At 38.8% G+C, this 16,531-nt stretch overlaps 1 protein-coding gene and 1 pseudogene across 3 annotated transcripts in view; one reads left to right on the forward strand and one right to left on the reverse strand.

Moving 5' to 3' along the window:
* Nucleotides 1-16,531, reverse strand: part of EPS15 (epidermal growth factor receptor pathway substrate 15) — a 164,614-nt gene that overhangs the window by 22,497 nt on the left and 125,586 nt on the right. For all 3 annotated transcript variants that reach the window (XM_053577352.1, XM_053577353.1, XM_053577354.1), the window contains 5 exons: nucleotides 15,006-15,122; nucleotides 14,409-14,499; nucleotides 12,246-12,281; nucleotides 10,782-10,918; nucleotides 5,349-5,415 (listed from right to left, as the gene is read on the reverse strand). In XM_053577352.1, the coding sequence (XP_053433327.1) occupies nucleotides 5,349-5,415; nucleotides 10,782-10,918; nucleotides 12,246-12,281; nucleotides 14,409-14,499; nucleotides 15,006-15,122 (448 nt within the window). The remainder of the gene's footprint in view (nucleotides 1-5,348; nucleotides 5,416-10,781; nucleotides 10,919-12,245; nucleotides 12,282-14,408; nucleotides 14,500-15,005; nucleotides 15,123-16,531) is intronic.
* On the forward strand, nucleotides 1,156-1,748 carry LOC128575449 (cysteine and glycine-rich protein 2-like; annotated as a pseudogene).

The raw sequence follows: 16,531 nt of genomic DNA on the forward strand, positions 1-16,531 counted from the left end.
AAAATGTTTAATATCACTACATATTAGGAAAATGCAAATCAAATGAATAAGATCACTTCACACTCACTAGGATGGCTATTATAATAAAAAGATAGTAGTAAGTATTGGCAGAGATGTGAAGAAACTGGAACCTTTCTGCACTGTTGGTTGGAATATAAAATGGTACAGCTGTTATAGAAGACAGTAAGGCAGTTTCTAAGAAAATTAAAAATATAGTTACTAGATGATCTGGTAATTCTGGAATTCTACCCAAAATAATTGAAAACAATGACTCAGGGGTGGCGCCTGTGGCTCAAGGAGTAGGGCGCCGGTCCCATACGCCGGAGGTGGCGGGTTCAAACCCATCCCCGGCCAAAAAAACAAAACAAAACAATGACTCAAAGAAATATCTGTACAGTCATGTTCACAGCAGCATTATTCACATGGATAAAATATGGAAGCAATGCAAGTGTCCATTAGTGAGATTAAAGTGTGTGGTATATATATATCACAGACTATTATTAAGCCTTAAAAAGGTAGGCAACTCTAATACATGCTGCAACATGGATGAACCTTGAGGACATTATGATAAGTGAAATAACCCAGTCACAAAAAGACAAACACTTTAATGATTCCACTTATATGAAGTACCTAGACATTCAAAATCATAAAGAAAGCAGAATGGGCTGGGTGCTCATGCCTGTAATCCTAGCACCCTGGGAGGCTGAGGCAGGTGGATTGCTTGAGCTCATGACCAGCCTAAGCAAAAGCGAGACCCTGTCACTACTAAAATTAGAAAAACTGAGGCAAGAGGCTCTCTTGAGCCTGAGAGTTGAGGTTGCTGTGAGCTTTGACACCATGGCACTCTACCCAGGGCAAAAGCTGGAGACTCTGACTCAAAAAAAAAAAAAAAAAAAAAAAAAAAAGAAAGCAAAATGATAGTTTGTAGAGTTTGGTGAGAAAAAGGATAGATAGTTATTGTTTAATGGGTGTAGAATTTCAGTTCTGAAATATGACAAAAGTTCTGAAGATGGATACTGGTGATTGTTGGATAACAAGGTGAATGTCCTTAAGGCCACTGAATTACACATAGAAAGTGGTTTAAGTGTGGGCTCTGGGACTACCCACGCCCTCCCTGACTCCACCTGTGGTGGGAGCTCCCACCTCCGACCCAAAATGCTTGTCTGGGGAGGTGGAAACAAGTGTAGGGCCTGCGGGAGGACTGTGTACCACACCGAGGAGGCCCAGTCTGACAGCCACAACTTCCACTGCTGCTGCTTTCTGTGCATGGGTTGCAGGAAAAATTTAGCACAACAGTGGTAATTCACGATGAAGAGATCTACTGCAAATCCTGCTACAGAGAGAAGCATGGGCCGAAAGGCTATGGTCACTGCCAGGGCACTGGCACGCTCAACATGGACCGCCGGGAGAGGCTCAGCATCAAGCCAGAGTGTGTTCAACCTCACAGGCCTACAACAAATCCAAACACTTCTAAATTGGCTCAGCAATATGGAGGTGCTGAGAAGTGTTCCTGATGTGGGGATTCCATATACGATGCTGAGAAGAAAACTGGAGCTGGGAAGCCCTGACGTAAAAACTGCTTTCGATGTGCCAAGTGTGGGAAGAGTCTTGAATCAACAACTTTGAGTGAAAAAGAAGGTGCAATCTTTTGTAAAGGATGCTATGCTAAGAACTTTGGGCCCAAGGGCTTTGACTATGGCCAAGGAGCAGGGGCTTCATGCTCAGTGAAGATGAAAACCCAGAACTAAGCATCGCACACCAAGAATCTCTTCATACTCTAGGCACAAATGATCTTGTACCACTAAACTACTGTGAAATCCCGCCAGCATTTACCCTGCTCCTGGATAGGCGGCTAATTTGTAGGAAGAGAGCACTGTATCCTTCTGCTTTATTCTCCAGCATTTTTAAGAACCATTTCTTTTACTTTTAAATAAAACTTTAGCTTGAAAAATATTAAATTAAAAAAAATGGTTAAAATGCTAAACTTTGTTTTGTATGTTTTACCACAATTTTTAAAAATCCTATTTATCAGAACAAAATAAATATTCATCTATGTCCCCACCAAAGAAAGATTCTCATTCACATTAAATGTTTTCTGAGGACAGTAGCTGACTCATTAATATTAGAGCGTAGGCATATTTTTAGGACTTTGCAATGTATCTGTGAAAAGAAAACATTCCAGTTCCTTGCGGACTTTAAATTCTAGGAGAATGAAGAGGCGACAGGTAAGAAATAAAAATAAAGTAATTTACATAGTATGTTCAAAAGTAATAAGTAATCATGAAAGAAGAAAGAATACAGAATCGGCTCGGCGCCTGTGGCTCAAGCGGCTAAGGTGCCAGGCACACACACCAGAGCTGGCAGGGTCGAATCCAGCCCAGACCTGCCAAACAACAACAATTGCAACCAAAAAATAGCCGGGCATTGTGGTGGGCGCCTGTGGTCCCAGCTACTTGGGAGGCTGAGGCAAGAGAATAGCTTAAGCCCAGGAGTCTGAGGTTGCTGTGAGCTGTGATGCTACGGCACTCTACCTAGGGTGACAGCTTAAGACTCTGTCTCAAAAAAAGAAAAGAAAGAGTACAGAATGGTGACGTGGGAGTGCTGCAGTGGGTATTATTTATAAATGTTAGATAGAGTGGCCAGAATAAGCTTCACTGAGAAGGTGACATCTGGTCTACGATCTATTAGAGGTAACAGAGATCATTGTGTGGTTATATGGAGAAGGATTATCCCAAGAAGAGGGAACATCTGCCACCAAGGACTAAAGGAACATCAGACTGAGCAACAACAAGGCCAGTGTGGCTGCAGCAGAGCGAGTACAGGAATAATGATAAGATGTTGGAAAGGTACAGGTCACTGTAAGGCTTTTACTAGATACAATCTAAAGGTAGAGTCGATACGATTTCTTGACAGATTAGAGATAAGATAAAAAGAAGAACCAAGGATGATTCTAGGGTTGTAGGTCTGGGCAGTATTAAAGATGAAGTTGAGGCCAAGTCTGGTTATGTCTTTAATTCCAGCACTCTGGGAGGCTGAGGTGGAAGCATCGCTTGAGGCCAGGAGGTTGAGACCAGCCTGGGTAACACAGCGAGACTCCATCTCTTAAAAAAAGAGAAAGGAAGAAAAGCAAAAAAAATTAGCTGAGTGTGGTGGCTAATGTGCCTGTAATCCTAGCTACTTGGGAGGCTGAAGCAGGAGGACTACTTGAGCCCCGGAGTTTGGGATTCAGTGAGCTGTGGTAACACTACTGCAATCCAGCCTTAAACCGACTATTCCTGTATCTATAAACAAGCTCTTGGCAAAGGTCTGCCTGTTTTTCCTTGAACAGCTATACATGTCCTACCCCCATTCCTTATTAACATCACTCTCTGTTCCACGTGCACTCTCTATTTACTGTTCAAAATTCTTAGCTCACACTTTCACGCATACCACAAAAGTATATTCTGCACTGAAATCATTCATGATTTGCCCTTAATATGATCTCCCTTTTCTTTAAATCTTTGCAGCTTTAATTAACTCTGTGGCACTTGCCACTTCCACAGTGTGAACAATCAGGAGTTAATTATAAATGTTATTAACCTTTCATTTTATTCTCCTAGGTTGGCCTTTCTAATACACTCACTAGCAATATATAATATTAATTCAACATTTTAACAATAAGGATCTAAAAAATGTGCAAGTATTTTAAGGTATGATTTAACCACTGTTAATACAAGCTTTTTAGAAATCTCATTTGCTCTCATTCTAAGTATCTGTTTAAATCAATACCCAGCACTGCTTTAACATTCCACTCTTGTTACTCATGTTCATAGTTCGTTTCCAATTTGAAAACAATGTACTCTGCCAAATCTCATCTTGCTATAATTTGTTCAATTTAAGAACTCCCAGTTCTAAAGGCATTTCTACTAATCTTTTTCTATACTCATAATCTTTAATTTGTCTCAACACTAAATTTGTAACAATCCACACTATATTCTTACGAAAAATTAAAGCAATCTACATTCAGCATGATTATTAAAGTATTTACATGTCTGAGTTTAGGTTCTCTAATTTACTGCTCTCTCAAACAATAGATGGTCTGTTTATTTGTTCTATTTTTAAATGAACAGAGGAAAAGAAGGAAGAGAGTTACTTAAGTTGAACACCTTTCAGACTCCATCAAACCTAGGTTTGAATCTTGGCTTTACCCGGTTCAAATCTAGTAAACTGTACAATCTTCATCAAGTTAATGTTCCTTGCTCAATTTCTTTTCTTTCTTTCTTTTTTTTTGAGACTGAGTCTCACTTTGTCGCCTTGGTAGAGTGTCATGGCGCCATAGCTCAACAGCAACCTCAAACTCTTGGGCTCAAGCAATTCTCTTGCCTCAGCCTCCCAAGTAGCTGGGACTACAGGTCCCACCACAACACCCAACTATTTTTAGAGGCGCGGGGGAGGGTCTCACTCTGGCTCAGGCTGGTCTTAAACCTGTGAGCTCAGGCAACCCACCCGCCTCGGCCTCCCAGGGTGCTAGGATTATAGGTGTGAGCCACTGTGCCCAGCCCCTACAGTTTCCTTATGTTTAAAATGAAAATATTACTTAGCATTTATAAAAAGAATGAATAAAAAATTAGATATCATAAAGGATGAAGATGGGATGCTGGAATAACATTTGGCTTTTCTCTGCATTACTATCATAACTTATATGCATTTTAATTATCTATTGTAAGCCACATATCTTTTAACTTAGACCAAGATCTGTAAGAATCAATGCTGACTCTTAAGCTGCAAAGCAACAGGGCCTTTTATAAAGCAAAACATTTTTATTGGTTTTATTGATATTGGGTAGAATGCATATTCTAGTAAAATTTTTAACACGAACAATAAATGAGATAATGAATGAATTTAAAAAGTAGAAAGAAACACAATGCTTATTGTTATTATTGGTAGATTACATTTTTCTTTTAGGAGATGGGATCTTGTTATGTTGCTCAGGCTGGAATGCATGGGGTTGATCACAGTACACTGCAACCTTGGACACCTGGGCTCAAGGGATCCTCAAGTAGCTGAGACTACACGCATGCACCAGGACACTGATTCATGTTATTTTTTGTAGAGACAAGGTTTCACCATGTTGCTTGCACAGATGGATCTTGAATTCCTGGCCTCAAGCAATCCTCTGGCTTTGGCCTCTCAAACTGCTAGAATTACAGGTATTAAGCAACTTTGCCCAACCAATAGAGTGAATCAAATCATGAATAATTTTAAAACCATAAATAACAGGATGAATATATTTAGAGACAAAGAAAAGATAATCTTAAAGAACAGTGTAATGTTTAATGCTCAGTAAAATATATAAATTATTTGTTTACCTGAATCACTTGCTGCAACAACTGTTCCACCAGGAGCAAAAGGATCATTGTGTTTCAGTGTTTCTACCTAAAAAAATTACACAAAACCATGACTGAGAGTAGCAACATTTCATGACCAAAACCTCGTTTCCATTGTATTGTTTGCAAATTCTAGATTAATTAAAGAAAAGAAACACTAGGAGCAAATGTTTCTCCCAAGTGATGTGCAATCTCACTAAAAGAAAATAATGTATTTTATTTTCTAGTCTTAACTATGAAAAAGAACACTCACTCATATAAGTGCATAAACAGACCTATGGCTTAACAAATAAATATTAAGTGATCATCTATGTAATCGCCTCCCAGGAAGTTGCCAACACCTCACAAATCTTCACTCTCATATCACAATCCTGACTTTGGTATATTCATTTCTTTATTCTTCATAATATTGCTATCTTCACACTGTTTCAACTTTTTATTCTAAAATAATATAGACTTACAGAAGAGTTGTAAAGATAGTACAGAGTTCCCATACATTCTTTGCTTAGCCTCCTCTAATGTTAATACCTCACATAATCATGATACATCATGTATTAAAACTACAGAATCAACCCTGGTACAAAAGTATAAACTACAAAGCATTCTATAATAGACATACTCTTATTTGACAATGTGATTGTTACTTTCTTTGCATTATTATTATTACTATTTCGATGCAGTAATCGTCTGATTTATTTTCTGAATGTGTTTATTGTTTATTCTTTACGAGGTTTTTGTTTCTAGTCCTTATCTTAAATATTGTTGTTATTAAATTTTAAGCCTTTTTAATTCTGTGAAGGCAAAAGTGGAAACCTAATAAACACATGTATATGTAAAAAAAAAAAAAAAGTATAACTATAGACTTTATGGGGATTTTGCCAGTTTTTCCATTAAAATCCTGTTTATTTATTTATTTATGGTTACGGAGACAGAGTCTCTGGTTGGGTGCAGTGGCTCACATTTATAATCCTAGCACTTTGGGAGGCAATGCCAGAGGATCACTTGGTGCCAGGAGTCTGAAATTAGCCTGAGTAAGAGTGAGACCATCTCCATAAAACATACAATTAACTGGACATGGTGGCACACACCTGCACACCCAGCTACTCAAGAAGCTGAGGTAGGAGAATTACTTGAACCCAGTAGTTTGAGGTTGCAGTAAGCTGTGATGAGGCCACTGCACTCCAGCCTGGTGACAAGTAGAAACTCTATCTTAAAAGAAGGAAAAGAAAAAAAAAAAAAATAAGGAACAGTCACTGGCATGAGTTAAGTGACCAACTACTGGATGAGTATCCCATGAGAGAAATACTGGGGACCAGAAGCGTTTTGGAATTATTTGGATTATACTTACCAGCTGAGTATTCCTAATCTGAAAATCCAAAATCCAAAATGCTCTTAAAATCCAAAACTTTTTGAGTGCGGACATGACACTTAAAGGAACTGTTCATTGGAGTGTTTTGGATTTGGGATGCTCAAACTATATTACTATTTTTTTTTTTTTTTTTTTTGAGATAGAGTCTCACTATGTCGCCCTCAGTACAGTGCTGTGGCGTCATAGTTCACAGCAACCTCCAACTCTTGGGCTTAAGCAATTCTCTTGCCTTGGTCTCCCAAGTAGCTGGGACTACAGGTGCCCACCACAATGCCTGGCTATTTTTTTGTTGCAGTTGTCATTGTTGTTTAGCAGGCCCAGGCCAGGTTCCAACCTGCCAGCCTGTGTATATGTGACTGGTGCTGTAATCACTGTGCTACGGGCACTGAGTCTGTCTTACTATTTTTTCTTTTAACTTTGAGAGAAGGAAAACTAATAGGCCTTTTTTTTCACAGTAGCTTGCAGATTTGATTTGGCATCACACAGAGAAATAGAAAAGGCATGCCTAAATGTATATCAGGATTAGTTTTACTTCTTCATTATATACCCTAAAAGGCCGTCAGGAGAGCAAGAGGAAGTGGAGAGACTGTGCAGCCCATAAAGGAGTAAGTGGTCACAAAAACTCAGAACCATCCCTGGTATGTAGAAGAATTAGATCAACTACAGCTGTTTATCATCAGTTTAGGTTTTGTTTTCTTTATAATAGTGAAATTATGAGCTGTCGGCAAAGGCAATGTTCCCTTTGAAATCTGTAAAGAAAAAAAAAGTAGAACAAATGGTAGAAAAATCTCACCAGAGAGAGGAACAAAAGGAATGTGTTTATTTTTATTTACACATATACATAAATATAATATTTATTTATTTGTAGACAAAAGTCTCACTCTGTTGCCCAGGCTAGAGTGCTGTGGCATCAGCCTAGCTCACAGTTCTAGGAATTTTCCTGCTTCAGCCTCCCACATAGCTGTGACTACAGGCACCCGCCACAACATCTGGCTAATTGTTATATTTTTAGTAGAGATGGGGTCTTGCTTTGCTCAGGCTGGTCTCAATCAAACTCCTAAGCCCAAAGGATCCTTCTGCTTGGGCTCCCAGAATGCAAGGATTATAGCAGGCGTCTTCAAACTTTTTAAACAGGGGGCCAATTCACTGTCCCTCAAACGGTTGGAGGGCCAGACTATAGTTTAAAAAAAACAAAACTATGAACAAATTCCTATACACACTGCACATATCTTATTTTGAAGTAAAAAACAAAACGGGAACAAATACGATCACACTGCTGCATGTGGCCCACGGGCCGCAGTTTGAAGACCCCTGAATTGTAGGAATCGAGCCACTGCACCCGGCCAACATGTTTCTTTTTAAATTAGGAACACCTGACTTGGCTTTTTTGCTCTTTAAATGATAGGAGTAGAGAATGTGAAGTGAGAAAAGAATTCAGGTTGCAGTAATTTTAGAAGAATTTTGCAAATGGGTCAAATGGGTCTATATTGCAGACTGTTACAGCAGTGGTTCTCAACCTGTGGGTTGCAACCCCTTTGGAGGTCTCCTGCACATCAGCTATTTACATTATGATTCATAACAGTAGCAAAATTACAGTTATGAAGTAGCAATGAAAATAATTTTATGGTTGAAGGTCACCACAACATGAGGAACTGTATTAAAGGGTCGTGGCATTAGGAAGGTTGAGAACCCGTGTGTTATAGGAAAACAGAGGATCCAGTAGCCTGTGGAAACAACAGATACTCAGTTACAGAGGCATTTGTCCAGTTTTACATCAGTGGAAAATACCAGCTGTTGGCCAAGTAGCTCTTTACTGAATAAAGAAAAGAAGTAATTCAAGAATACCAAAATCTATTATCTTTGAGTCAAATACTCTTTCAAGGAAGTAATCTTTATCTAAGAGTATTAGAAGACAAAAACTGGCTGGGCACTGGGCCTCACGCCTGTAATCCTAGCACTCTGGGAGGCCATGGGGGATGGATTGTCTGAATTCAGGAGTTTGAGACCAGCCTGAGCTCAAGAGGGAGACCCCACCAAAAACAGAAAACACTGGCCACATGTGGTGAGCACCTGTGGTCTCAGCTACTCTGGAGGCTGAAGCAAGAGAATTGCTTGAGCCCAAGAGTTTGAGGTTGTTGCAATGCCTCACTCTACCCAGGGCAATAGAGTAAGACTCCGTCTCAAAAATATTTTTTTTTTTTTCTTCAAATACCTGTCAACTAATTGCTCCTCAGTGAGTTATTTATTTATAGACATGAAACTGCTGCCTCAAAAAACTAAGTCTCCAACTATAAATTAAAAAAAAAAAAATACAAAAAAACTTCCAAAACCATTTTTAATTAATGAAATTGGATCATGGATACACAGAGGTTTGTTAAAATATGAACATTATTCTGAGTATTTTTAATATCCATAATAAAGATTTATTTAAAACTCTCCAGATAAATAACTTAGCTATATGATCTTGAGCATGGAAGTTAATTTTTCTGAGTTCTAATCCCCCCACCTTTTTTTTAGAGACAAAGTTTCACTCTGTGGCCTGGGCTAGAGTGCCATGGCATCATGCTAGCTCGCAGCAACCTCAAGTGATCCTCCTGCCTCAGGCTCCCAAGTAGCTTGGACTATAGGTGCCCACCATAATACCCAGCTAATATTTTCTATTTTTAGTAGAGATGGGGGTCTCACTCTTGCTCTGGTTGATCTCAAATTCCTAGGCTCACAGGATCCACCTGCCTCAGTCTCCCAGAGTGCTAGGATTATGGGCATGAGCCACCATGCCCAGAAATGACCTTATTTTTATTTATTTATTTATTTTATTGTTGAGAATTCATTTCATTGAGGGTACAAAGAACTAGGTTACACTCATTGTATCTGTTAGGTAAAGTTCCTCTTATAATTGTGTTCTGCCCCCAAAAGGTGTGTCACACCCTATGAAACCCTACCCCTCCTTCCTTCCCCCTCTGCTCTTCCCTTCCTCCACCCCCTTCCCTTCTCCCGCCCTTCCCTTCCTCCAGCCCCTCCCTCCTTCCCTTTCTCTGCTCTCCCCTTCCCCCACCCCCCATGGTGTATTAGGTCATTAATTGTCCTCGTATCAGAATGGAGTACTAGGATCCTTGCTTCTCCATTCTTGTGATGCTTTACTAAGAATATATGTTCCACTTCCATCCAGGTTAACACAAAGGATGTAAGGGCCCTTATTTTTAAAACAGGGAAATCAACACTTTCCCAAGGTTGATATGAAGATTAGAAACAATGAATGTAAAACACACAGAATTACCAGGATCATAGCATGTGGTTATTAAACAGTGAGTGTTGTTGTGGGTAAACAGCATTCTCAAGAGATCATGATATTTAGGGAAATTTATACTTTACAAGATTAACGCTCCAGATGTGTCTACAAAATAACATAAAATGATTTTATCTTCTAAGACATCATTGCTGCTCCTTTTAAAGTAATTTTCACTATTTTAATAACTCACCAAATGTTTCAGAAAAGCTTTACTACTTTATGGATTTCTGATTATTTTAAATATTCACAACAGGATAAGATTTGGTACACTGAAAGATGGACTTCACTTTTGAGCACCATAAGTTATTCCAGTTAATTCCAATGGGTGATCAAACTATGAAATGCCAGTCTGAACCAAAAACTAGATGAGATCGTATGAGACTGAGATTCTTATTTGGACCATTACTACATAGAATTTATCGAAAGGACACTTACTATCAGTTTTTAATCAGCCAGGCATGGTGACTCATGCCTGTAATCCTAGTACTCTAGTGGCTGAGGCAGAAGGTTACCTCGAGCTCAGCAGTTTGAGACCGGCCTGAGCAAGAGATGGCTCTCTACCAAAAATAGAAAAAACAAGTCAGGCAACTGTAATCCTACCTACTTCGGAGGCTGAGGCAAGAGGCTCACCTGAGCCCCAAGGGTTTGAGGTTGTTGTGAGTTATGAAGCCGTGGCACTCTACCCAGGTGAGAGAGTAAGACTCAACCCAGGGTGACAGAGTGAAACTAAAAAATAAAAAGTTCTTAATCCTCTCACCGATGTATTACTGCTGTTGCTGACTGCACTGAAAGGGTCAGTGCTTGAAGTGGCAAAAGGATCAGTGGAAGACTGGCTGAAGAAACAGTCAGATGCAAACGGATCTGAACCTTTGAAAGGATCACCACCAAATGGATCTAAGAAAATAAAGCACAAATACAAGAGACCAAAAAAATTATTGCGCTACATTATCCATCACCTGAAGGCATAATCAATGCCTTAAAAGATATTCTGAATTTATGTAGACTCTAAGTTAGGTACTTAATTCACAGATTCCTTTGTGATTTTTTTTTTTTTTTTTTTTTTTTTTTGTAGAGACAGAGTCTCACTGTACTGCCCTCGGGTAGAGTGCCGTGGCGTCACACGGCTCACAGCAACCTCCAGCTCTTGGGCTTAAGCGATTCTCTTGCCTCAGCCTCCCGAGTAGCTGGGACTACAGGCGCCCACCACAACGCCCGGCTATTTTTTGCAGTTTGGCCGGGGCTGGGTTTGAACCCGCCACCCTCGGCATATGGGGCCGGCGCCCTACTTACTGAGCCACAGGCGCCGCCCTCCTTTGTGATTTTGATAAAAGATACAGTCTTTTACCTATTAAACTTATTTTTTAAATTAGTATATAATTGCAAGAAATTCAATTTTATATCTCTTTATTCTATGCTATCATAATTAAATAAAACAAATTTCTAAATGTATTTTTCTCTCTGAGCTCATGGCTAACAGCCAATAGGTATACTAAGCAATTTAGAACAGGTTTAGGAAGCAAAACTGAATAGTATACGGGATTTGCTTTATTCTAATAAAAACTACCACAGAAGGAGATCTTTAAAAACCTGACATTTAATAATTCTTCAGGAGGTTTCCTTTCCCCCATTCACCTGAATGGGCTATAATTTTAACAAACAAAACTATATTCTAAACTCTGCACTAGTGTAGATCATTATGTCACATAACCTTTAGTTAATAAGGAGAAACCAAAATAAACACCAGGGGTACCGAAAAAATGTATACACATTTTAAGAGCTATTATCTGTGTGTTACTTTTCGAAGTTGAACTGAATTACAGTAGCAATATGTAATAGGACATTTGCTCAAAAGAAGGTGCTAATCACATGAATGCTAGCATCACCATGAGGCAGGCATGAATGGGATAGCTTTTTCTCTTAAAAAGTATGTATATTTATTGGGCACCCTCATACTATTAAAAGCACAAAAGCTAAACACTAACATTTTTACAAAAGCAGTTTATTAAGCAAATTCAAAAGAATATACCACTTTCGCTCTAAAAATACCAGGCACATACAGCATCTTACTGGAGCTTCAGATCAGTTCCAAAACTAAATAAAAAGAACATCCACTTCCTGTAACTACTACTCAACTTGTATTCTCTCATTTCTAAATACAAAATAACTTTATAATTAAGCAGAATTGAATTAAAGCTAAGATGTAACTCAGTAATATACTGACCAATTTTCCCAAAAGGATCATCTTTGAAAGGATCACCTGTGATAAAATAAATAAGCAGGAATTAAAAATAGCAAGCTTTACTGCTGTGATATTATTATTTAAAGGTTAACTTTAAAATAAAAGCAAAGCAAAGTTTCTTAAGACACCATGGCTCATGCCTGGAATTCTAGCACTCTGGGAGGCCGAGGTGGGAAGATTGCATGAGCTCAGGAGTTCTAGGTCCGCCTAAGCAAGAGCAAGACCCTCTCTCTACTAAAACCAGAAAAACTAGCTGGGCATTGTGGTGGGTGCCTGTAGTGCTGGCTGCTTGGGAGGCTGAGGCAGGAGGATTGCTTAAGCCCAGGAGTTTGAGGCTGCTGTGAGCCATGACACCACTGCACTCTATCTGGAGTGATAGAGTGAGATGCTATCTAAGAAAAACAACAACAACAAAAAACCTCTTAGAAGAACGCACAGGAGTAAAGCTTTGTGATTTTGGATTACATAATGTTTTCTTCCATTTATGGACCACCACTTATGACACCAAAAGCATAAGTGACAGAAGAAAGAAGGTAAGTTGGACTTCCCCCAAATTAAAAATTCCTGTGCTTAATTGTACACCATCAAGAACACGAAAAGGCAACCCAGAATGTAAGAAAATATTTGCAAATTATGTATTTGATAAGATAACTGTATTCAGAATATGTTGAGGAACTTTTACAAGCCAATAATAAAAAGACAACCTAATTTTAAAAAATGGGCAAAATGATTTGAAAGAACATTTCTCCAAAGAAGGAATATAAATAGCCAATAAACACATAAAAGGATTCTCAACATTAGTCACTAGGCAAATACAAATCAAACTCTTAAGTAGATACCATTTCATCATAACCACCAGGATGAATGTAATTAAAAGGATAGAAAATAACAAATGTTGGCAAGGAAATGGACAAACTGCAACCCAAATACAATGCTAGTATCAATGTAAAATGGTGTAGCCTCTTAGGAAAAACAGTCTGACACTTCTTTGACTGATTAAACATACAGGTACCCCCAATTAAACATGTTACCATATGACCTGTTATATAATCCAGGAGAATTAAAAACATATATACACACACATACTTCTACCAAATGTTTGTATAGCAGCCCTATTTATACGTGGAAATAACCCAAATGTCCATCAACCAATGAATAAGTAAAATGTGATATGTCCATCTAATGAAATATTACTTGTCAATAAAAAGGAATGAAGTACTGAAACATACAACAACATGGGTGAACCTTGAAGATACTATGTTAAGTGATAAAAGGGAAACATGAGAGAATATATACTTTATAATTTCATGAACAGGCAAATCTACAGAGACAGAAAGTAGATTGCCTGGGGTATGGGGCATGGAGGCTGGGACTTGATTTCTACTGGGCATGGAGTTTCTGTATGCAGTGATGAAAAATGTTCCAAAATTAGATTGTGGTGATGACTATAAACTCTGTGGCTATACTAAAAATTATAAAATTGTACACTTTAAATGTACGATTTCTGTGTCTTTCAACAATTTACATATCACAACAAAATAATTTTTTTAAAAAGAGTTCTAATATCTGGGTTTCTGCCAAAACCCTAAGCAAGTTATTTTGTCTGTGTGGCTTAGTTTCCCATCTTTAAAATGGTCATCAAGTGGCCAGTTTCACAAGGTATTTTGGAAATGAAATAAACATGCATAAAGCTTTGACACAAGCAGTATTTAACATAACTTACAGTGACATTATCAGACATTTTAATTTATCAAACTTTGTTTCTTCAATAAGACTTAATGGGAGGCAGCACACTGCTAATGCTGCTACAGCTTCCACTGTATTAAAAGCACAGTTTGGCATTTTTAGTAAATAACTGTGGTTGACTTAAGAGTACACAAGTGCCCAATTTCCTCTACTGGTCTATAACATCTCTTTCCTTGGTTCTATCTGAAGAAACATACCCTTTTAAGCAGGGGCTCCCAGGTATAATCAAAGGCTTAGTCCCAGGATTAGTTGCCTATGGGAGATAAATACTAGAAAATCTAAACACATTTCTTTTTTTGTGACAAGCAGGCTCTCAAAACTGAAGCTCTTTCTTACACAGTTTATGTATTTAAAAACCTCTTTTGGGGTAAATCTATAATATAAAAAATAAGTACTTACTACCAACAAAAGGATCAGACTGGAAGAAATCCAAGTTTGTATCTGCAACTGGATCTGTTAGTGAACTTGGGTCTGCATTAAATGGATCTTCCTAAAAACAATTTAAATTAAAAAGCATCTTTTTAGAAACCAAAATTTTAAAAAGTAACATTTTATAACAGAATAATACACATGCTTTGAAAAACATCAACTGAGTTATCAACTGAGTCATCAGCCTAGCTCACAGCAACCTAAAACTCCTCAGTTCAAGAGATCTCCCAGCCTCCCAGCAGCTGGGACTATAGGAACCAGCCACAACACACTGCTAATTCTTCTATCTTTAGTAGAGACAGGGTCTTGCTCTTTGCTCAGGTCAGTCTCAAACTACTGAGCTCAAGGGATCCTCCCTCCTCAGCCTCCCAGAGTTCTAGAGTTACAGGCATGAACCACCATGCCTGGCCAAAAATTTATTTATTTATTTAGCTTTTAGAGACAGTGTTGCTAGGGCTGGCCTCACATTCCTGGGGCTCAAGTGATCCTCCTGCCTCAGTCTCTTGAGTACAGGCATATACCCACACATGTAGCTATGAGAACATTTAAATATAAAATTATTTTTACCTCTTTTGAATGTCTGCCAGTGTCAAATTCAGGACAATCTTCTTCGTTAACAACTACAGTCAGCACTTCGTTTTCATCTGTCATAGCTAAAGGTGGTATTTCAGGACTGCTTCTTGCCTACAAAAAATTAATGCTAATGGACTAACAATACATTTTCTTGGCAGAGAAAACTAATAAAGGATAATAAAAAATTATTTAAAAATTAAGAAAGATAAGCAGAACACATTTATTTAATCTTTCTTAGGAAACAGGTTTCATCAAGCATCGAAGTTACTCATGTCAGGAGCCTCCGGGGCCCCTTAAAACCCTAGCTGGAATAAGACTCCAGGTCTTGCTCACTCTCCCTCTTACCTCTTCCTCAAACCCTTTCCTTCTCCATCCTCACGGTCTCTGTCATTTACAGCCCCATAATTTCTGGGTCAGATTACTCTAGTAGCCTTCATTCCAACTGCTTTCTGTCTCTAATATGTGCTCTTCCAATCATCTTCCTTATATCTAATAGTAACCAAAGTAATAGATCTAAAAACATGACTCTGATCTTGACTCCTCTGGTTACAAGTCCTTCAATGATTCTACTTTGTTGCCCTCCACAGAGTGCCATAGCGTCACAGTTCACAGCAACCTCAAACTCTTGGGCTTAAGCGATTCTCTTGCCTTAGACTCCCAAGTAGCTGGGACCACAGGTGCCTGTCACAATCAATGGCTGGCTATTTTTATTTTGTTGTCGTTGTCATTGTCATTGTTTAGCAGGCCCGGGCTGCATTTGAACCTGACACCAGCCGCGGTGTATGTGGCTGGTGCCCTAGCCAGTGAGCTACGGGCACCAAGCCTCTCCATTGCTTTCTTGACTGAGACTGGCAAGCAAAAGGCTAAAGTAGTAGTAAGGGAAATCTTCACTTTATACTACCCTACATGTTTGAATGATAATGTAGTAGTCTGCCTTTTGTGCTTGAGAGAAAACTGTGTAATGTACATATGACTACACTGTAAATAAAATCAAGTCAATCTTTCTTTTTATTTTATTTATTTATTTTTTTTGTAGAGACAGAGTCTCACTTTATGGTCCTCGGTAGAGTGCCATGGCATCACACAGTTCACAGCAACCTCCAACTGCTGGGCTTAAGCTATTCTCTTGCCTCGGCCTCCCGAGCAGCTGGGACTACAGGCGCCCGCCACAACGTCCAGCTATTTTTTGGTTGCAGTTCAGCCGGGGCCGGGTTTGAACCCGCCACCCTCGGTATATGGGGCCGGTGCCTTACAGACTGAGACACAGGCGCCGCCCTCAAGTCAATTCTTCATTTCTAACCCCTCTCAAACTATATCCTTCTCATCATCCCTCTCATTACTGATTAGCTGAAGACTACAACAACCTCTTACACAGACTATTCCAACAGTCTCTTAATGTATTTTTATGTCTGCAGTCTTCACTCGCCAATGCATTTTCCACATTTCTAAAAGGTAAATTTAATCATGTCACTTATTGTTTAAAATTCTTTGATGGCTACTCATTGCAGTAAGATGAATCT

The sequence above is a fragment of the Nycticebus coucang genome, chromosome 22 (genome assembly GCF_027406575.1).
Source record: "Nycticebus coucang isolate mNycCou1 chromosome 22, mNycCou1.pri, whole genome shotgun sequence".
NCBI classification, from domain to species: domain Eukaryota; kingdom Metazoa; phylum Chordata; class Mammalia; order Primates; family Lorisidae; genus Nycticebus; species Nycticebus coucang.